This window comes from Cervus canadensis, chromosome 17, assembly GCF_019320065.1.
Source record: "Cervus canadensis isolate Bull #8, Minnesota chromosome 17, ASM1932006v1, whole genome shotgun sequence".
NCBI lineage: Eukaryota > Metazoa > Chordata > Mammalia > Artiodactyla > Cervidae > Cervus > Cervus canadensis.
Window position 1 is genome coordinate 6,457,031 of NC_057402.1, and position 19,619 is coordinate 6,476,649.

Genomic DNA, 19,619 nt, shown 5'->3' on the forward strand with positions numbered 1-19,619 from the left:
GAGATCTGTGGTTCCTTCCTAAATGTCTTCTGCTTTCTTTGAGACCAAATCGTGATGGCCAGGTGATTTGGTGGCCAGGTACTGTTCTTGTTGGTTTCCGGTTATGAAGCTGTCTTTTTTTTTTTTTTCTTCTTGGAACGAAAGTTAGATGTGAAAATGTTCTTTTTGGGGGGAGTTTTTAAAAAATGGATTCCAAGATTTATGTCCCTAATGAATTTTATAATTCCTTTATAAAATATTTGTTTCAAGTGTTTGAAACATTTCAAAATGTCTTTCAACTGTTTATTTCAAAACCATTTCTGAAGCTGCCTTTCTTAATCTGGAAGTTTGAGATGTCACTTTGAAGTTCATGTTGAAGGTAGTTCCTTCTACCTCATCTGCTGGGGATGAGGTACTGGGTGAGGCAGGGGCAAACCAGCAGGAAAGCGTCACTATAGAGCCTGCTGGGTTTGTGTTTCCACTTGAGAAAATGCACCAGGCGTCCTGGTCACAGCCCCAGGGTGAAGCTGACATTTTGTGTACAAAAACCCTGTGTCACTCTTCAATTCTCTGATGGCTGAAAGCTTCCCTTGTGGCTCAGCTGGTAGAGTCCGCCTGCAATGTGGGAGACCTGGGTTCACTCCCTGGGTTGGGAAGATCTCCTGGAGAAGGGAAAAGCGACCCACTCCAGTGTTCTGGCCTGGAGAACTCCATGGACTGTATATGTCCAGGTTTGCAAAGTGTCAGACACAACTGAGCAACTTTCATTTTGACTGAAAGGTAGTAAAGGCTAATGAACTGAGCCTTTAGTGAGTTCTGTCTTCTTTTGTTTGAATCGATAAATTATCTTTTGACATCTTAGTGATCTAAAGGTTACCTAATGATAAGGTCATGCCTATGAAATGCTTTGATTAGTTTGGAATAAAATTTTTTAATACTGGTTTTCCTTTCAGCAAAATGAATTTTTCTTATTTTGTTTAGCAAAGCCACGAAGTTCTCAAGGGTCTCTTTTCCAAATCAGTAGAAAACCTGACAGACATGTCCATGGTATCTCCTGGGAAAGAAGACGAAAAGTACCTGATCCGGATTTTGCTAGAGAGCTTTTCTTCCAATAAGCTGGGTAACCCGAACTGCAAGGTAATTTATAGGAGTTGTTCTAAAGTACAATTAAGAGCTTTGAATACTCTACAGCTGAAAGCTGCGTTGTAGCTGGAGGTCACGGTGGTTTTCTGTTCTTGGTTTTTAGTGTTGTTACTTCTCTCACTGTGGAGCCTGTACTAATATGAGAAAAAGCTAGAGTTTAGTATAGAGATGGGCGTTTGACTAGTTCTTTTTTTTTTTTTTTTTGAGTGGTTCTGTTTTAAGCCAACCTTTCCAAAGGGGACACCATGTGAAAAAAATTACACAGCCTGAAAGCTGAGGATTATGTTTGTTATATTTGGCGGACTTTCTGAGGACTCAAGCCCAGGAGGCAGCCTCTCAGACAGTTCCGAGGAGGCAGAATAGATGGGAGCTTTGCAACAAAGCCAGGCAGTTGAGTGGCAGACTGCGTTTTCAGTCACAGTGACCAGTGCTTGCTCGTCAGAGGGAGGGGAGCAGGGCTGTGGGCTTCGGAGAACCAGCGTCAGGGCTTAGCTTCGTCCCATGGAGGCGTTTGGTGGGGAGGGTTGGCTGGGGCGTGTCCCCTCACCCCAGTCAGGGACTCTGCTTTTATTGTCCTGGCCTTTGACTGTGTGGTCTTAGACCTACTGCTGCAATGAAGAGAGTCCTTTCACAGAAGTGTTTGACAGTGTTTCCTTTTCTTGACCAAAGGCTATCTTATATGTGTGTGTGTGTGTGTGTGTGTGTATTTTATATGCATAATATGAAGGTTAGCAAACCATTGATGGAAGCAGGTGCATCCCAGAAGAGTACCCCTTTTAAGGCATTTTTCCCCATTAAATCTTCAAGACCTTATGACTAAGACATAGCTTTTTTTCTTTCTTTTAAACTGTGAGCTGACTTTTGGATTTTTAAAATGGAAGTAAAGTGACATTTTACGTATTAGTAACATTTTGTATGTTTTGTGTGTACAGGCAGTACTTCATGGGCCTTTTAACCCTTACGAACTGAAGTGTCATAGTCTGACCAGAATATCCAAATTCAGGTAAGATTAAGATTGCCACGAAGCGTCTTTCTCTGCTCCTCTGTTCACAGGGCTTATCAGAAACTAAGCTTTTCTATGTCTAACCTCTCGGAACGTGCTACCTTTTCCAAGTCCTTCCGGCCTGTGCGCTCACTCCAGACCTGAGGGCCCCACATTCTCTTAGGTGAAAACCGTTCTGCTGAGACCTGGGCTTCGTCAGGGCCCTCGTCATTTCTGTTCTTGGCGTCGTCGTCGTTCGTCCAGCAGGTCTGTCGTGCCTGCCGTGTCCTGGGGGGGGTTAGAGAGAGCAGCAGTGACCGCGGCACAGGCGGCGTCCCCCTCCCCCCGCTGTGGGTCCAGCGGGCACAGCGGCCGACAGAGCAAAACCTCTGACTTCACGGTGGGTTGGTGCGGGCCTTGATGGGCTCATGGAACACCATGGAGGCGTCTCAGAGCGCCCTGACCACACTCAGAAGGCTGTCGGGTTTCAGAAGTCCGAGACCCGGAGTGTGTGGAGGAGTGAAGACCAGGAGCGTCGTGCTGGCAGGGCGAAGGCTGCTTGAGGGGGGGGGGGTGCAGGCCGAGCCTGGCGTGAGTGCTCCCTTGAGGAGGGGGAGCGAGTGCTCCCCTGAGGAGGGGCAGTGAGAGCCGAGGACCGCTGGGAGGCGCCGGGCGCCGAGCCTCAGCAGGCATTTCCTCAGGAGACGCGTGCGAAGCGTCCTTTTGTGCATCTTAAATGATTGCTTGGGCTGCAGGGGAAAGCCCTGGCTTGCCAGCGTCTCCTCCCAGAACCAGCAGCACGCGTGTCCCCGAGAGCCTGTGAGGGACGCAGAGCTCAGCCCCCGTTCGCAGCAGGAGCCCCGCGGGCACTTGAGAGGGTGCAGAGCCCGCACAGAGGAGACTCTGGAGGCCGTTCCCTCTGCACTCCAGGCGGGTCACCGTGGACTGTGTCCACCGCAGGAGGAGCAGAAAGCTCAGGAGAGCTTTCGGTGTGGACTCGACAGGCTGCCCTGCAATTAGATTTGAAGGTTTGGGAGGAGCAGGCATGGAGGGGCCCTGCTGGGCTGCTGTGAGCAGGGCGCAGGTGGGCCAGGCCGGGCTTCCCCCAGGCGGGTGTCCAGGGACAGCCTGCTGGGACGCAGGCAGCGGCCGAGGCAGGTGGGCAGCACTGGCGGCGGTCTGGCTGCATGTGGAGGTTCAGGCCGGGGCAGCACGTGGGTCTGGGCGTGGCCGGGACTGCGGCGCGAGGAGACTCGTGGAGACGTCGGGCCGTGGCCTCCCAGCGGTAGGTCGCTCGCTGCATTTGCGGATCGGCCTGTATCTGAAGTGGCTCCTCCTGGTCTGGTGTCAGGCGCTGCCTCGTGGAGGGGCCGCCTCTCCTGACAGCTCTGTTTCCAGGTGCGTCTGGATCGAGAAGGAAAGCATCAACTCGGTCATCATCAGCGACAGCCCGGAGGATGTGCACCAGCGGCTGCTGGTCGCCGCCTCCCTCTCGGTGAACACGACTGGTGAGCGAGGGGCGCCGCCCGCCCTGACCCCGCCCCCACCCGTCCCGCCCCCGGCTGTGCGCTGCGCCTGTGAGCCGGAGAGTCCCAGCCTTCCGCTCCCTGCGCAGGGCCGCGGGGATGGACTCCTTGGCGGTCCATGCTTTCCGTTATCTTGGCCAGACGGGAGGGCGAATCTCAGCTCTTGGCCTGGGGAGAAAGGAGAGGAGGAGTAACCAACAGACCAGGATCAGAGCCAGGGCCTCAGGCGGCGGGGTTCCCCCGGAGCTGGGGGACCCGCACCAGGGCGCCCCTCCCTGCCGGGCGTCTGTGGGGAGGACCGCACGCAGGGCGGCGGCCTGAGAACAGGGAGGGCGCGGAGCCCGCGGTGACCGCCCGCCGCCCGCCGGGCCTGTCCGCAGGGTCCACCATGCTGCTGCGGGAGACCTCGCTGATGCCGCACATCCCAGGCCTCCCCGCGCTCCTCAGCATGCTGTTCGCCCCCGTCATGGAGCTCAGGTAGGGAGCGCTCGCAGCCTGGGCCCCAGGCCGCCGTGGGACGCGGACCGGTGGGGGAGGCGGGCGTCCTCGCGGGAGAGAGCACTGACGGAAAGGCGCCCTGTGGGTCTGCCTGCCGGCGGGCCCCCCAACTTAAGCGTTCACGTGGTTTGTGGGGCTGCGCTTGGATCCTGTTCAGGACGCTGAGCGGGCCGACAAGGACACGCAGCCTCCCACGGGTCCCGGTGACAGAGCAGCGAACACACTCGGGAGGGAACCGGAGGCTCAGAGGGCGCTGCGGCGGGGCGTGTCCGTAGCCAGGGGGCCGGAGGCCACGCCAGCTGCTCTGGCAGCGGCGTCAGCGGACACCCGTGGTGTCCTGCGCGTTGCGGGCCGTGAGCTGAGAAGCAGGCGGAGCCCCTGGGGCGGAGTGAGGATGAGCGCGACAGCAGGCCGCCCGGAGACGCCGCCCGGTGCACGGCCTGCATTGGAACACCAGGGTCCGCAGGCCACCACGAGGCGGCAGCCCTGCTGGGCTCTGTTGGGTTGCAGGGTGGCGGGGATGCAAGAAAGGAATGAGGCTGGGCCTTCGGGAGCCCACATTCTGGAGGGTGAGACGGACGACCTCTCCAGACACTGAGGCAGGCCTGCGTGCACTTGAGGAGGGCTGGCGCCCGTGGCTTGTGCCCCGTCCCCCTCTCCTGGGAGCGGATGCGGGTCCATCGACCAGCCTCCTGGTGAGAGTCCAGGGGAGGTAGCCCTGTGCCGACTCAGCCCTCCTCCTGTGAGGGCTGCTTAGAATCTGCTGTCACGTCTCAGATAAACAGTGCTTTTTAAGAAATGATGATGATGACTATATGTCTTTTTCTCCTACTATAGAAACATATGCTACTTACAAAAAAATACTGTATGGGGAAAAAGTGAACATTACCAGTATATTTATTTTCAGTGTTCACCTAGATAAATATATACACTTGTAAAAATTGAAGTATAGTTGATTTACAGTGTTGTGCACATGTTTTGTTTTTTAATTTTTTCATACTACATTTTATAAGCATTTTTATAGTACGATGGCATCTTTGTAAATATTCATTGTAAACATTGCATCATATACTACTGAGGGGACGTATCGTGGCTTTTATCAACTATGCCCAGTTTTGTTTACATTTGTGTTTGTTTCTGACCTGCTTTGGCCCTGAAGGAATTTAATATGCCTTTATGTGTTGGAATTTGGGTTCTGTCTAGTTTTGTAATAATGGTGTGATACATATCTCTAGAATAAAGGCATCTTCTGGGTCTTTGTAGGGGAGACATGTGAAATCAACACACTGGGTGCGATGCTCGTCAGAAAGCTCCATGAGGGCAGGGGCGGGGGTCTGAGTTGGGAATGCACCACCACGTCTGTCCAGGCTCCTGCTTCAGCTCTTTTTTCAATATAAACTTCTTGAGGACTTGAGTAATGCAGTGTATTTTTTTTTTTTTTTTACACCAAGGTGAATACCTCTTTAAGAATTCTGGATGGTGAGGTGTCTGGAGACACGCAGAGCCTGGGCAGGAGGAGCCTGGCGCGCGCCGGGCCCTCTGTCTGACCACACTGCCAGCTGTCCTCCCGTGCAGGGGCTCCCCCATCACCTCCGGCGCCCCATACTCCCCCAGCCGAGCATCCTTGCCCACTTGCCCTGGAGGGCCAGCACGGGAGCGCGGAGCGGCTCACGTCTCCACCCTGTGTGCTGACGGGCCGTCTCAGCTGTTGACCAGTGTATTCACCGGCTGCTTTTGTAATTTTAAAAAACCTTGCTCCATACCCCATATGTTTTAAAAGCCTTAGGATACATGAGACCACAGCAGAGGGACCTGTCAAGCACTGGAAGCGGGTGGGGTGGTGAAAATATACATTAAGAAAGGCTTATGCTGGGCTTGCGCTCTGGCCGTGCCTGGCACTCCCCGAAGTCTGGGCTTTCCCAGCTCTCAGAGGGGCCCTCCTGCGCTCACAGGACGGTGGAGGCGGCTCGGAGACTTGTGCACTCTTGGCGCTCGTAGACGCTGCAGCCCTCACCATGACTCAGGGCCTCACTGCTTGCTTCTGGCAGCAGAGCGGGGAGGTGGGCAGAGCCACAGAGGACAGCCTGGGCAGGGTTTGGAGATGCTGTTAGACTCCTAACACTTTGAAGGTTAATACAGTATGCATTACAGAGTATTTAACGGTGTTTTTTTATGGAGGTTTCAGATTGATTTAACATTTACCTTTTGAGGAAGTATATTTCCTTATTCAGCAAAACTCTGGAAAATTCTTAAAGAGATGGGAATATCAGATCACTTGACCTGCCTCTTGAGAAATCTGTATGCAGGTCAGGAAGCAACAGTTAGAACTGCACATGGAACAACAAACTGATTCCAAGTTGGGAAAGGAGTACGTCAAGGCTGTATATTGTCACCCTGCTTATTTAACTTGTATGCAGAGTACATCATGAGAAACGCTGGGCTGGGTGAAGCACAAGCTGGAATCAAGATTGCTGGGAGAAATATCAGTAACCTCAGATATGCAGATGACACCACCCTTATGGCAGAGAGTGAAGAAGAACTAAAGAGCCTCTTGATGAAAGTAAAAGAGAAGAGTGAAAAAGTTGGCTTAAAACTCAGCATTCAGAAAACTAAGATCATGGCATCTGGTCCCTTTACTTCATGGCAAATAGATGGAGAAACAGTGACAGACTTTACTTTCTTGGGCTCTAATACACTGTAGATGGTGATTGCAGCCATGAAATTAAAAGACACTTGCTCCTTGGAAGAAAGTTATGACCAACCTAGACAGCATATTAAAAAGCAGAGACATTAGTTTGCCAACAAAGGTCTTTCTAGTCAAAGCTATGGTTTTTCCAGTAGTCATGTATGGATGTGAGAGTTGGACTGTAAAGAAAGCTGAGCGCCGAAGAATTGAGGCTTTTGAACTGTGGTGTTAGAGAAGACTCTTGAGAGTCCTTTGGACAGCAAGGAGGTCCAACCAGTCAATTCTAAAGGAAATCAGTCTGAATATTCATTGGAAGGACTGGTGGTGAAGCTGAAACTCCAATACTTTGGCCACCTGATGTGAAGAGCTGACTCATTTGAAAAGACCCTGCTGCTGGGAAAGATTGAGGGCAAGAGGAGAAGGGGACAACAGAGGATGAGATGGTTGGATGGCTTCACCGACTCAACGGACATGAGTTTGAGTAAACTCCGGGAGTTGGTGATGGACAGGGAGGCCTGGCGTGCTGCAGTCTGTGGGGTGGCAAAGAGTGGGACACAGCTGAGCAGCTAAACTGATTTCCTTATTTGGCGCATATGAGGAGTTCTAGGATATTAGCTTGCAAGAACCATCTGCAAGGAACTGTTTCAACATAATTTTAACATACTGCGCGTAAGTTTAAAGCCTCTTGTTTAGAGAAGTTAGCCCTTCCAAAGACAGCGGTAGCGAGCTCATACAGACTCGGGCCCCTCTCCTGCCTGCCGGCTCTGGCCGAGGTGACGCCACAGCGCGCCTCCCCTCTGCTCTCCGCGGGGTGCACTTTCTTTCGTCCTGTCACGACTTTTGCAGTTTTCAGTGTGAATCTGACACATGCTTTGAAAAGGAAGTAAAAGTTTTTTGGGGTCTTAATCGCTGTTTCTTAGGTGCACATAGGGTGTTTAGGATCCCTAGAAGAGAATTAAACTCAGCGCTCTGATTACCTTTATTAATGTAAGATTTAGAGTCGATGAGCGTAGAATTGCTGCCCCCGTGGGGTTGGTTCAAGGCTGAGTGTGTGAGGACCTTCCTTGTCCAACGTGTGTGTTCTCACAGGGGAACAGTCAGCTTAAGTCTCATCACAGCTGCAGGAACGTAGATGTGATGTGGTGTCTCAAAAAGCCACGATGAAGCTGTCATCCTTCATTTTGGTGAGCCCTGGTTATTGTGTTTTAGAAAGATTTTGTATAAATTGAAATAATAAATTGCATTCATTAAAAACAGATGTGGGTGAGCTTGCCATTTAAGGAAGCATTTTGGTGACTGTTACGTAAAGCACATACTCAGCATCTAATGTGTAAGTGAATCTGAGTCTCTCTGAGTTTACTTAGAATGTGATTCCCTTTCATTTTTATTAAAGTGAGGGAAAAAAGTGTGTGTCTGTGTATGTATATGTCTAGGACTAAGAAGTAAACTGCCTAGAATATTTTCATCAAAGTTTTATTGATCTAGATGATGGGAAAAGGTCTGCATTGATTAAGAGCCAAGTAAAATTACCAAAATATTTTAAAAGATATTTAATATCAATATTTGTAAAAAGTGAGAAGACCTAAACAGACATCTCTCCAAAAACAACATACAGATGGCTAATAAACACAGGAAAAGATGCTCAACATTGCTCATTGTTAGAGAAATGCATATCAAAACTGCAATGAAATATCACTTCACATGAGTCAGAATGGCCATCATCAAAAAAATCTACAAACAATAAATGTTGGAGAGGGTATGGAGAAAGGGAACCCTCTTGCACTGTTGGTGGGAATGTAAGTTGATACGGCCACTGTGGAGAACCGCTTGGGGCTTCCTTAATAAGCTAAGAATAAAACTACCACGTAACCCTGCAGTTCCTCTAGTGGGCATGTACCCCGAGGAAACCATGATTGAAAAAGACACGGGTACCCCAGGGTTCATCGCAGCGCTGTTTACAGTAGCGGGGACAGGGAAGCAGCCTGGATGGCCATCAGCAGGAACTGTGGTTCATACACACGATGGAGTATTACTCAACCGTAAAAAGGAGTGCGTTGGAGTCAGTGCTAATGGATGAAGTGGGTGAACCTAGGGCCTGTTATACAGAGTGAAGTAAGTGAGAAAGAGAAAAACAAGTATTTTATGCTCACATATATATGGGCTTCCCAGGTGGCGCTAGTGGTGAAGAACCCGCCTGACAGTGCAGGTGGACGTAAGAGACGCTGGCTCAGTCCCTGGATCAGGAAGATCCCCTGGAGGAGGAAATGGCAACCCACTCCAGCATTCTTACCTGGAGACTCTCTTGGACAGAGGAGCCTGGCGGGCTGCTGCAGTCCAGAGGGTCTCACGGAGTTGGACAGGACTGAAGGGGTTTGGCATGCGTGCACATACCTGGAATCCAGAGAGATGGCCGGTAAACCTGCGCGCAGGGTGGCGGCGGAGACGTAGACACAGAGAACAGACCTGGGGACGCGGCTGGCAGAGAAGGAGAGAGTGGGGTGGATGGAAGGAGTGGCAGGGGAGCGTGTACACCACCGCGTGTGAAACAGATGGCTGGTGGGGATTTGCTGTGTGGTGCATGGAGGTCAAATCTGGTGCTCTGTGACCACATGGAGGGGGTGGGGTGGGGTGGGAGGTTCAAGTCGCAGGGGATGCATGTATACCCATGACTGATGCATGTCGGCATATGGCAGCAACCAGCACAGTATCACAAAGCAGTTATTCTCCAACTAGACATAAAATGTCAAAAAATATTTTATTCATTTGATAATACCAGTATTTCAGAATGTTGATTCATTTGATAATCTGTTGGGCCTGTCATGGGCTGAGGCACTGGTGGTTTATTTTTTTTTAATTTTTATTTTTTCTTTTTTTTTTCCGATCCCCGCTCCCACCTCCCTCTCCACCCGATTCCTCTGGGTCTTCCCAGTGCACCAGGCCGGAGCACTTGTCTCATGCATCCCACCTGGGCTGGTGATCTGTTTCACCATAGATAGTATACATGCTGTTCTTTTGAAATATCCCACCCTCACATTCTCCCACAGAGTTCAAAAGTCTGTTCTGTATTTCTGTGTCTCTTTTTCTGTTTTGCATATAGGGTTATCGTTACCACCTTTCTAAATTCCATATATATGTGTTAGTATGCTGTAATGTTCTTTATCTTTCTGGCTTACTTCACTCTGTATAAGGGGCTCCAGCTTCATCCATCTCATTAGGACTGGTTCAAATGAATTCTTTTTAATGGCTGAGTAATATTCCATGGTGTATATGTACCACAGCTTCCTTATCCATTCATCTGCTGATGGGCATCTAGGTTGCTTCCATGTCCTGGCTATTATAAACAGTGCTGCGATGAACATTGGGGTGCATGTGTCTCTTTCAGATCTGCTTTCCTCAGTGTGTATGCCCAGAAGTGGGATTGCTGGGTCATATGGCAGTTCTATTTCCAGTTTTTTAAGGAATCTCCACACTGTTTTCCATAGCGGCTGTACTAGTTTGCATTCCCACCAACAGTGTAAGAGGGTTCCCTTTTCTCCACACCCTCTCCAGCATTTATTGCTTGTAGACTTTTGGATAGCAGCCATCCTGACTGGCGTGTAATGGTACCTCATTGTGGTTTTGATTTGCATTTCTCTAATAATGAGTGACGTTGAGCATCTTTTCATGTGTTTGTTAGCCATCTATATGTCTTGTTTGGAGAAATGTCTGTTTAGTTCTTTGGCCCATTTTTTGATTGGGTCATCTATGTTTCTGGAATTGAGCTTCAGGAGTTGCTTGTATATTTTTGAGATTAATCCTTTGTCTGTTTCTTCATTTGCTATTATTTTCTCCCAATCTGAGGGCTGTCTTTTCACCTTACTTATAGTTTCCTTTGTAGGCACTGGTGTTTTAGACTAATGCCTATCCATGCGAGGGAGCTTGGGTCGAGGGGCCTGGGGTGTGTGTGTGGTGGGGAACAGAGAGTCCCTGCTGGAGGAGCCTGCGCCCCTGCTGCCGGGAAGCCAGAGGAGCAGGGGCCTGGCCGGGAGTGTGCTGTGTAATGGAGCCCCGCAGAGGTGGTGGTCAGGGGGCTGTGGACACCGCTGGGAGCCCTTGAGCCACGACGCAAGATTGGGGGACGTGTTCTGAAAAGCCAGTGAAGGCAGACTAGAGGAAGCAGGAGTAGATGTGGGGTAAATTGGCCGGACGCTGACTGCCCAGTGGGAGATGGCAGTGGTTTGGGCGAGGCCAGAGGCTGTTGGGATGGAGAGGATGAGTGGATTTAGGAGAACTGTGGGAGACGGAAGTGGCAGGAGCTGGTGGTGGTGGCGGGAAGCAGTGAGCTTTTGTGCAAAGAGGATGTAGTGCTCTGTATTCTTGGCGTGTGTGATTGTTTTGCGGTGGAAAGGTGGGACAAACAACTTGAAGCTTTTACTGGGTGCTAGACTTCTTTCACAGGTCACACATATGTTTATAACCCTTTCTCCAGAAAGATCACTTATAAGACTTCACTGGGGAGGGAATTCAAAAGTAGGGAAAAAACCATATGTGATAAAATATTCTTTATGTTGTCTAGTGCAGTGAGAATTAGAAACCTAAATAATAGATTAGTGTAAATACTTTTTTATAACTATATATACTCTATTCTTTTTAATATAAAAACTGGAGGAGAAAATGCAAAAATTGAAATTAGTTGCTGCCTTAGGGGTTGGCAGAATTTAGGATTTTATTGGTCACTTCCTTTAACATTCAAACAGGGCTTACAGACTTGCATGGGCTTCCATGGTGGCTCAGACGGTAAAGAATCTGCCTGCAGTGTAGGAGACCAGGGTTCAATCCCTGGGTCAAGAAGATCCTCTGTGAAAAATTCTTAAAGAGATGGGAATATCAAACCACTTTACCTGCCTCCTGAGAATCTGTATGCAGGTCAAGAAGCAACAGTTAGAACTGGACAAGGGACAACGGACTGGTTCCCAATTGGGGAAGGAGTACATCAAGGCTATTTATTATCACCCTGGTTATTTAACTTCTCTGCAGAGTACATCATCCAAAATGCTGGACTGGCACAACAGCCCCAGGGAAATTCCTAAATATATTTTTACTATTATCATTTTTTAATTTAAAAAATTTTTAAGTTCTTTATTACTCCTTTAACTTTCATTTTTATAACCTACTATTACCTTGCAAAAAAGACCCTATTTTTAAAGCAGATTTCATATATATATTTTATAATTTTTGTGATTGATTTTGTTTTGTATTTTTAATATTGTTAACCTCTAGATTTTTAATCTTTGCTTTTTGATATTTGTTATCAGTTTTATGATAGCTCAGTTGGTAAAGAATCCACCTGCAATGCAGGAGACGACTCTAGTTCAATCCCTGGGTTGGGAAGATCCCCTGGAGAAGGGATAGGCTACCCACTCCAGTATTTTGGGGCTTCCCTTGTGGCTCAGCTGGTAAAGAATCCTCCTGCAATGCAGGAGACCTGGGTTCACTCCCTGGGTTGGGAAGATCCCCTGGAGAAAGGAAAAGCTACCCACTCCAGTATTCTGGCCTAGAGAACTCCATGGACCGTATAGTCGATGGGGTTGCAAAGAGTCAGACACGACTGAGCGACTAACACACTTTGTACCTTTAAGAATCGAATCTTTAGTATCCTTTTTCACTTAGGGGTGTGATTAATGGCTTGATTGCTCTCTCCCCTTTTGACTCTCCCTTTTCTCCCCCAGGTCACCTCTATCTCCTCCCTGTGCCTTCTCTTCTCTACTTATCTCTGTGAATCTCTCTGGGTGTTCCGAGCTGTGGAGAACACTTAGGGAACTGATTACTGGCTGGATTGTCTTTCCATTTTTGACTCCCTGTCTTCTCCTCCTGGTCACCTCTATCCCCCTCCTTCCTCTTTTCTATCTCCCTCCTCCCTCTTCTCTTCTCCATGTAACTCTGTGAACCTCTCTGGGTGTCTGTTGCTGTGGAGAATTTTTTCACCATTAACCTAGATGTTTTATCATCTGTGCTGTATGGATGGAGAAGTCTTGAGGCTACTGTAAGAATAAGACTGAAAGCCAGAGGCAGAAGCCTTAAATCCAAAACTGGAGAACATCAGAGAACTCCTGATTCCAGGGAACATTAATAGACAAGAGCTCATCTGAAAGCCTCCATACCCACACTGAAACCAAGCTTCACCCAAGAGCCAACAAGTTCCAGAGCAAGACATACCACACTAATTCTCCAGCAATGCAGGAAAACAGCCCTGAGCATTAAAATACAGGCCGCCCAAAGCCATGCCAAACCCACAGACACCCCAAAACTCACTACTGGACACTTCATTGCACTCCAGAGAGAAGAGATTCAGCTCCACCCACCAGAACATAGATGCAAGCTCCCCTAACCAGGAAGCCTTGACAAGCCACTCGTCCAACCCCACCCACAGGGAGCAGGCTCCACAATAAAGAGGAACCACAAACTTCCAGCCTGCAGAAAGGCCACCCAAACAGCAACCTAAACAAAACGGAAAGGCAGAGAAATATTCAGCGGGTAAAGGCCACCAAACCAAACAAAAGAGGAGATAGGGAGTCTCCCTGAAAAAGAATTCAGAATAATGATAGTAAAAATGATCCAAAATCTTGAAAACAAAATGGAGTTACAGATAAGTAGACTAGAGACAAGTATTAAGAAGATGCAAGAAATGTTTAACAAGGACCTTGAAGAAATAAAAAAGTCAATAATGAATAATTCAATAACTGAGATAAAAAGCACTCTGGAGGGAAACAAGAGAAGAATAACTGAGGCAGAAGATAGGATAAGTGATGTGGAAGATAGAATAGTGGAAGTAAATGAGGCAGAGAGGAAAAAAGAAAAGTGAGGACAACCTCAGAAACCTCTGGGGCAATGTTAAACACCCCAACATTTGAATCATAGGAGTCCCAGAAGAAGAAGACAGGGCATGAGAAAATACTTGAGGAGATAATAGTTGAAGACTAAAATGGGGAAGGAAATAGTCACCCAAGTCCAAGAAACCCAGAGAGTCCCAGACAGGATAAACCTGGGGCGAAACACCCCAAGACACATATTAATCAAATTAACGAAGATCAAACACAAAGAGAAAATATTAAAAGCAGCAAGGGGAAAGCAACAAATAACACACAAGGGGATCCCCATAAGGATAACAGCTGATCTTTCAATGGAAACTCTTCAGGGCAGAAGGGAATGGCAGGATATACTTAAAGTGATGAAAGCGAAAAACCTACAATCCAGATTACTATACCCAGCAAGGATCTCCTTCATATATGAAGGTGAAATCAAAAGCTTCACAGACAAGCAAAAGCTGAGAGAATTCAGCACCACCAAACCAGCTCTTCAACAAATGCTAAAGGATCTTCTCTAGACAGGAAACACAGAAAAGGTGTATAAACTCGAACCCAAAACAACAAAGTAAATGGCAATGGGATCATACTTATCAATAATTACCTTAAATGTAAATGGGTTGAATGCCCCAACCAAAAGACAAAGACTGGCTGAATGGATACAAAAACAAGACCCCTACATATGCTGTCTACAAGAGACCCACCTCAAACCAAGGGACACATACAGACTGAAAGTGAAGGGCTGGAAGAAGATATTTCATACAAATGGAGACCACAAGAAAGCAGTAATAGCAATACTCATGTCAGATAAAATAGACTTTGAAATAAAGGCTGTGAAAAGAGACAAAGGATACTACATAATGATCGAGGGATCAATTCAAGAAAAAGATTTAACAATTACATATGCACCCAACATAGGAGCACAGCAATATGTAAGGCAAATGCTAACAAGTATGAAAGGGGAAATTAATGATAACACAATAATAGTGGGAGGCTTTAATACCCCACTCACAGCTATGGATAGATCAACCAAACAGAAAATTAGCAAGGAAACACAAACTTTAAATGATACAATGGACTAGTTAGACCTAATTGATATCTATAGGACATTTCACCCCAAAACAATGAATTTCACCTTTTTCTCAAGTGCACACGGAACATTCTCCAGGATAGATCACATCCTGGGCCATAAATCTAGCCTTGGTAAATTCAAAAAAATTTGAAATCATTTCAAGCATCTTTTCTGATCACAATGTGGTAAGATTAGATGTCAACTACAGGAAAAAAAAAACTATTAAAAATCCAAACATATGGAGACTAAACAACATGCTTCTGAATAACCAACAAATCACAGAAGAAATTTAAAAAGATCAAAATATGCATAGAAACGAATGAAAATGAAAATACGACAACCCAAAATATATGGGATTCAATAAAAGCAGTGCTAAGGGGAAGGTTCATAGCAATACAAGCTTACCTCAAGAAACAAGAAAAAAAAAAATCAAATAACCTAACTTTACAGCTAAAGCAACTAGAAAAAGAAGAAATGAAGAACCCCAGAGTTAGTAGAAGGAAACAAATCATAAAAATTAGGGCAGAAATAAGTGAAAAAGAAACAAAGGAGACTGTAGCAAAAATCAACAAAACTAAAAGCTGGTTCTTTGAGAAGATAAATAGACAAACTGTTAGCCAGACTCATCAAGAAAAAAAGGGAGAAGAATCAAATCAGCAAAATTAGAAATGAAAATGGAGAAATCACAACAGACAACACAGAAATACAAAGGATCATAAGAGACTACTGTCAGCAGCTATATGACAATAACATGGACAACTTGGAAGAAATGGACGAATTCTTAGAAAAGTATAACCTTCCAAAACTGAACCAGGAAGAAATAGAAAACCTTAACAGACCCATCACAAGCATGGAAATGAAAACTGGAATGAAAACTCTTCCAACAGACAAAAGCCCAGGACCAGATGGCTTCACAGGTGAATTCTACCAAAGATTCAGAGAAGAGCTCACACCAGTCCTACTCAGACTCTCCCAGAACATTGCAGAGGAAGGTAAACTGCCAAACTCATTCTATGAGGCCACCATCACCCTAATACCAAAACCAGACAAAGAGGCCATAAAAAAAGGAAACTATACAGGCCAATATCACTGATGAACATAGATGCAGAAATCCTCGACAAAATTCTAGCAAACAGAATCCAACAACATATTAAAAAGATCATACATCATGACCAAGAGGACTTTATCCCAGGGATGCAAGGATTCTTCAGTATTTGCAAATCAATCATTGTGATACACCACCTTAACAAATTGAAAGATAAAAGCCATATGATTATCTCAACAGATGCAGAGAAAGCCTTTGACAAAATCCGACATCCATTTATGATAAAAACCCTCCAGAAAGCAGGCATAGAAGGAACATACCTCAACATAATAAAAGCCATATATGATAAACCCACAGCAAACATGATCCTCAATGGTTAAAAATTGAAAGCATTTCCCCTAAAGTCAGGAACAAGACAAGGGTGCCCACTCTCACTGCTGCTATTCAACATAGTTTTGGAAGTTTTAGCCACAGCAGTCAGAGCAGAAAAAGACAGCAAAGGAATCCAGATTGGAAAAGAAGAAGTGAAACTCTTACTGTTTGCAGATATGATCCTCTACCTAGAAAAGCCTAAAGACACCACCAAAAAATTACTTAGAGCTAATGAATATAGTAAAGTTTCAGGATATAAAATTAACACACCGAAATCCCTTGCATTCTTATACACTAACAATGAGAAAACAGAAAGAGAAATTAAGGAAACAGTTCCATTCACTATTGCGAGGAAAAGAATAAAATACTTAGGAATAAATCTACCTAAAGAAACAAAAGACCTATATATAGAAAACTGTAAAACACTGATGAGAGAAATCGAAGAGGACACAAATAGATGGAGAAATATACCACTTATTTACAAAACAGAAATAGGCTCACAGATACAGAAAACAGCCGTGGTTAAGGGGAAAGGAGGGAGAGCAATAAGTTAGGCGGGGCGGGATTAACACACCACACTCCTAGATACAAAATAGAGAACAACAGGGGATTACTTAGCAGCACAGGGAACTCGACTCAGTAGTTCTTTAATAACCTGTAAGGGAAAAGAATCTAAAGAGGAATGCATGTATTCTGTATATCCATATATTCAGGTGTTTATATGTATGTGCGTGTGTGTGTATACCTGAATCACTGTGCCATGCCCCTAAAACTAACATGACATTATAAATCAACTATACTTCAATAAATAAATATTTTATATATGTGCACATATATAAAATAAGCTCAAGTTACCTATTGAAAACAAAAAAAACGAGTAGCTTAACAATTAACTTTTCTCAAAACTTTTCCTGTAGAGTTGATCAGGCTGGCAAATGCTATACTGGCGTCCTGTGTGGCCTGGGGTGCAACCTGACCACAGGGGCCCCAATCCTGCCAGAGCATGACATGGAGCTTGCGTTCGACGTGCAGTTCAGCGTGGAGGATGTCATGGAGGTAAGGCCACGGTCGTCATGGCGTGGGAGCTCCTCCTCACTCCGGTTTTGTTTGTACAGTCGTTCAACATGCCATGTCTGACCCGGTGCTGTTGACACAGGCTTATACCTCTGGTCTCTCTGTGATGAGAACCTTTTCACAGACCTGTACTGAGCTCCATGAGGATCAGAAAGGTTGGCTCAGTGGTAAAGAACCTGCCTGCCGGTGCAGGAGACATAAGTGTCGTGGGCTCCATCCCAGGGTCGGGGAGGTTCCCTGGAGGAGGGCGTGGCAACCCACTCCAGTGTTCTTGTCTGGAGAATCCCATGGACAGAGGAGCCTGGCGGGCCACAGTCCGTGGTCGCAGAGAGTCGGACACGACTGAGTGGCTGAGCTCATGTGCCCGTACACGCGCCAGCTAGGGTTTGGGGGATAATTGCATTGTGACAGGTGAGGGAACAAGGAATTTTGGAAAACTGCTTGCCTGGAAACAGTAAGGCTATAGATGAAAGAAAATGCACATAAACACTGTTTTTTCCTTGGTAAAGTTGTTCTCAAGGAGTGCAAGTTCTGAGATGGCTCAGCATGTTACTGGAGTGGAGCGGGTGAGTGAGGGATGTGGGCACCGGCTCCTTACTGTGGGACAGGACCTGGAGGCAGGCAGGAGAGGAAGGCGGGGCACACCCTGTGAGCAGGATGACCGGGAGGCACGGTTCAGTGGGCATTCGTGTCTAACTCCCTGCGTGCAGGCGAGTTACATGTGCACACGTGATCTCAAACATGTGCCTGGATTCCCCAGCGGTCTGAGAGCCAGAAACAAGGGCAGCCAGTAGCCAGCCATGAACAAACCCAGGGCCCTGACGGTAGTTTCTGATAGGATTTTCCAATAAGAGGATCCGGGACTCCACAGAGAAACGGGCAGAGGAAGTACGTGAGCCTGGAGCTCCTTGTAGTGCCGGGAATGAAGACGTGCTCAGGAAACGGGCGCGGCTGGTCAGAGGGCCATGGGCGAGCCGGTGCCAGAGCCGGAGCAGTTAGAGCCACAGAATAAACGGAGTTGTGTTGGATGATAACCCTAGAGTGTGCGGGGATATAAACCAGTGATTGAATAAACAAATGAGGAGAAGAGACCAATCTTCTGTCCTGGAGAATTCCCAACAGCACTTGAGAGGTGAAGCTCAAACCTCCCCTTCCCCTGCCCCTGCTTTAGGAGTGGACTAGACTACTGACTGGCTTTCACTAAGCCTGGCAGACACTGTCTGGGCTCAGAGGCCAAGGCCAGTATCCCCAGTGACCCGTCGTGGTGATGGCACACACATCCTGATGTGATGGAGTGAGAATGGCCCCCATCTCTGTGGGCCTCTCCCCCAAATTCACCAGCCCAACCTAGTCATGTGAGAAACATCACGTAAGCCCAAACTAGGGGGCATCTCCCAAGATACCTGACTGCTCAGAACCGTCAAGGTCTCAAAAGACAGGAGAAGCCTGAGAATGTGCCCAGGACAGGAGGAGGCTGGGGAGACGGGACTGCAGGTGCCGTGGATTGGGCCCAGGAGTGGGAAGAGGACACCAGTCAGATCCACACGGAGCCTGGTGTCTAGTTAGCAGTGTGGCACCCAGGTCAATTCCTTGGCTGTGACTTGTGGGCCATGGGGGGCATGGGGTGTGGGGGGGTGAGGGATGCAAAAGTTCATTTAGTTTTTTCTGTAAGATGGCTCCAATAGCAGTTACTTATCTTTAACTTTATCTGAAACAATTTTGTTAGGCTGTGTTGTGACAGCTGTCAATATCAGCATGCATTTTTAAAAAAAGCTTATCAAAATTGGTTAATTTTTGTGTAGCCGTTTTAATACTGAAGATGGAAAAGAAAGCAACATTTTTGGTGCATTATGCTTGATTTCAAGAAAGGTAAATGCAACTGAAATGCAAACAGAATTTGTGCAGCATATGGAGAAGGTGCTGTGACTGATTGAATGTGTTAGAAGTGGTCTGTGAAGTTTCGTGCTGGAGATTTGTGACTGGATGATGCTCCGTGGTCAGGTAGATCAGTTGAAGTTGATAGTGATCAAATTGAGACCTTAATGGAAATCAATGTAATACGACGCAGGAGATAGCTGACATGCTCAAAATATCCAAATCAAGCATTGAAAGTTATTTGCACCAACTTGGTTATGTTAATCACTATGATATTTGGGTTCCACATAAGTGAAGACAACCTTCTTGATTGTATTACTGCATATGATTCTTTACTTAGATATAACAAAAACATTCTGTTTTTAAAACAAGTTGTGATGGGCTCTGAAAAGTGAATCCTGTGCATTAATGTGGAACAGAAAGGATTGTGGGGCAAGTGAAATGAACTATCACCAACCACACCAAAGCCCGGTCTTCATCCAAAGAAGGCGATGTGTTTATGGTGGAGTTGGAAGGGCGTCCTCT

General features: G+C 46.8%; 1 protein-coding gene across 2 annotated transcripts in view; it reads left to right on the plus strand.

The window, feature by feature from the left end:
* The window catches only part of TDRD9 (tudor domain containing 9), a 107,894-nt gene that overhangs the window by 74,677 nt on the left and 13,598 nt on the right, over positions 1-19,619 (plus strand). The window contains exons 29-33 of one of the 2 annotated variants that reach the window (XM_043489291.1): positions 961-1,116; positions 2,055-2,125; positions 3,503-3,612; positions 4,011-4,107; positions 17,063-17,201. In XM_043489291.1, coding sequence (XP_043345226.1) covers positions 961-1,116; positions 2,055-2,125; positions 3,503-3,612; positions 4,011-4,107; positions 17,063-17,201 — 573 coding nt within the window. The remainder of the gene's footprint in view (positions 1-960; positions 1,117-2,054; positions 2,126-3,502; positions 3,613-4,010; positions 4,108-17,062; positions 17,202-19,619) is intronic. The other variant, XR_006273516.1, reaches the window with a different exon arrangement.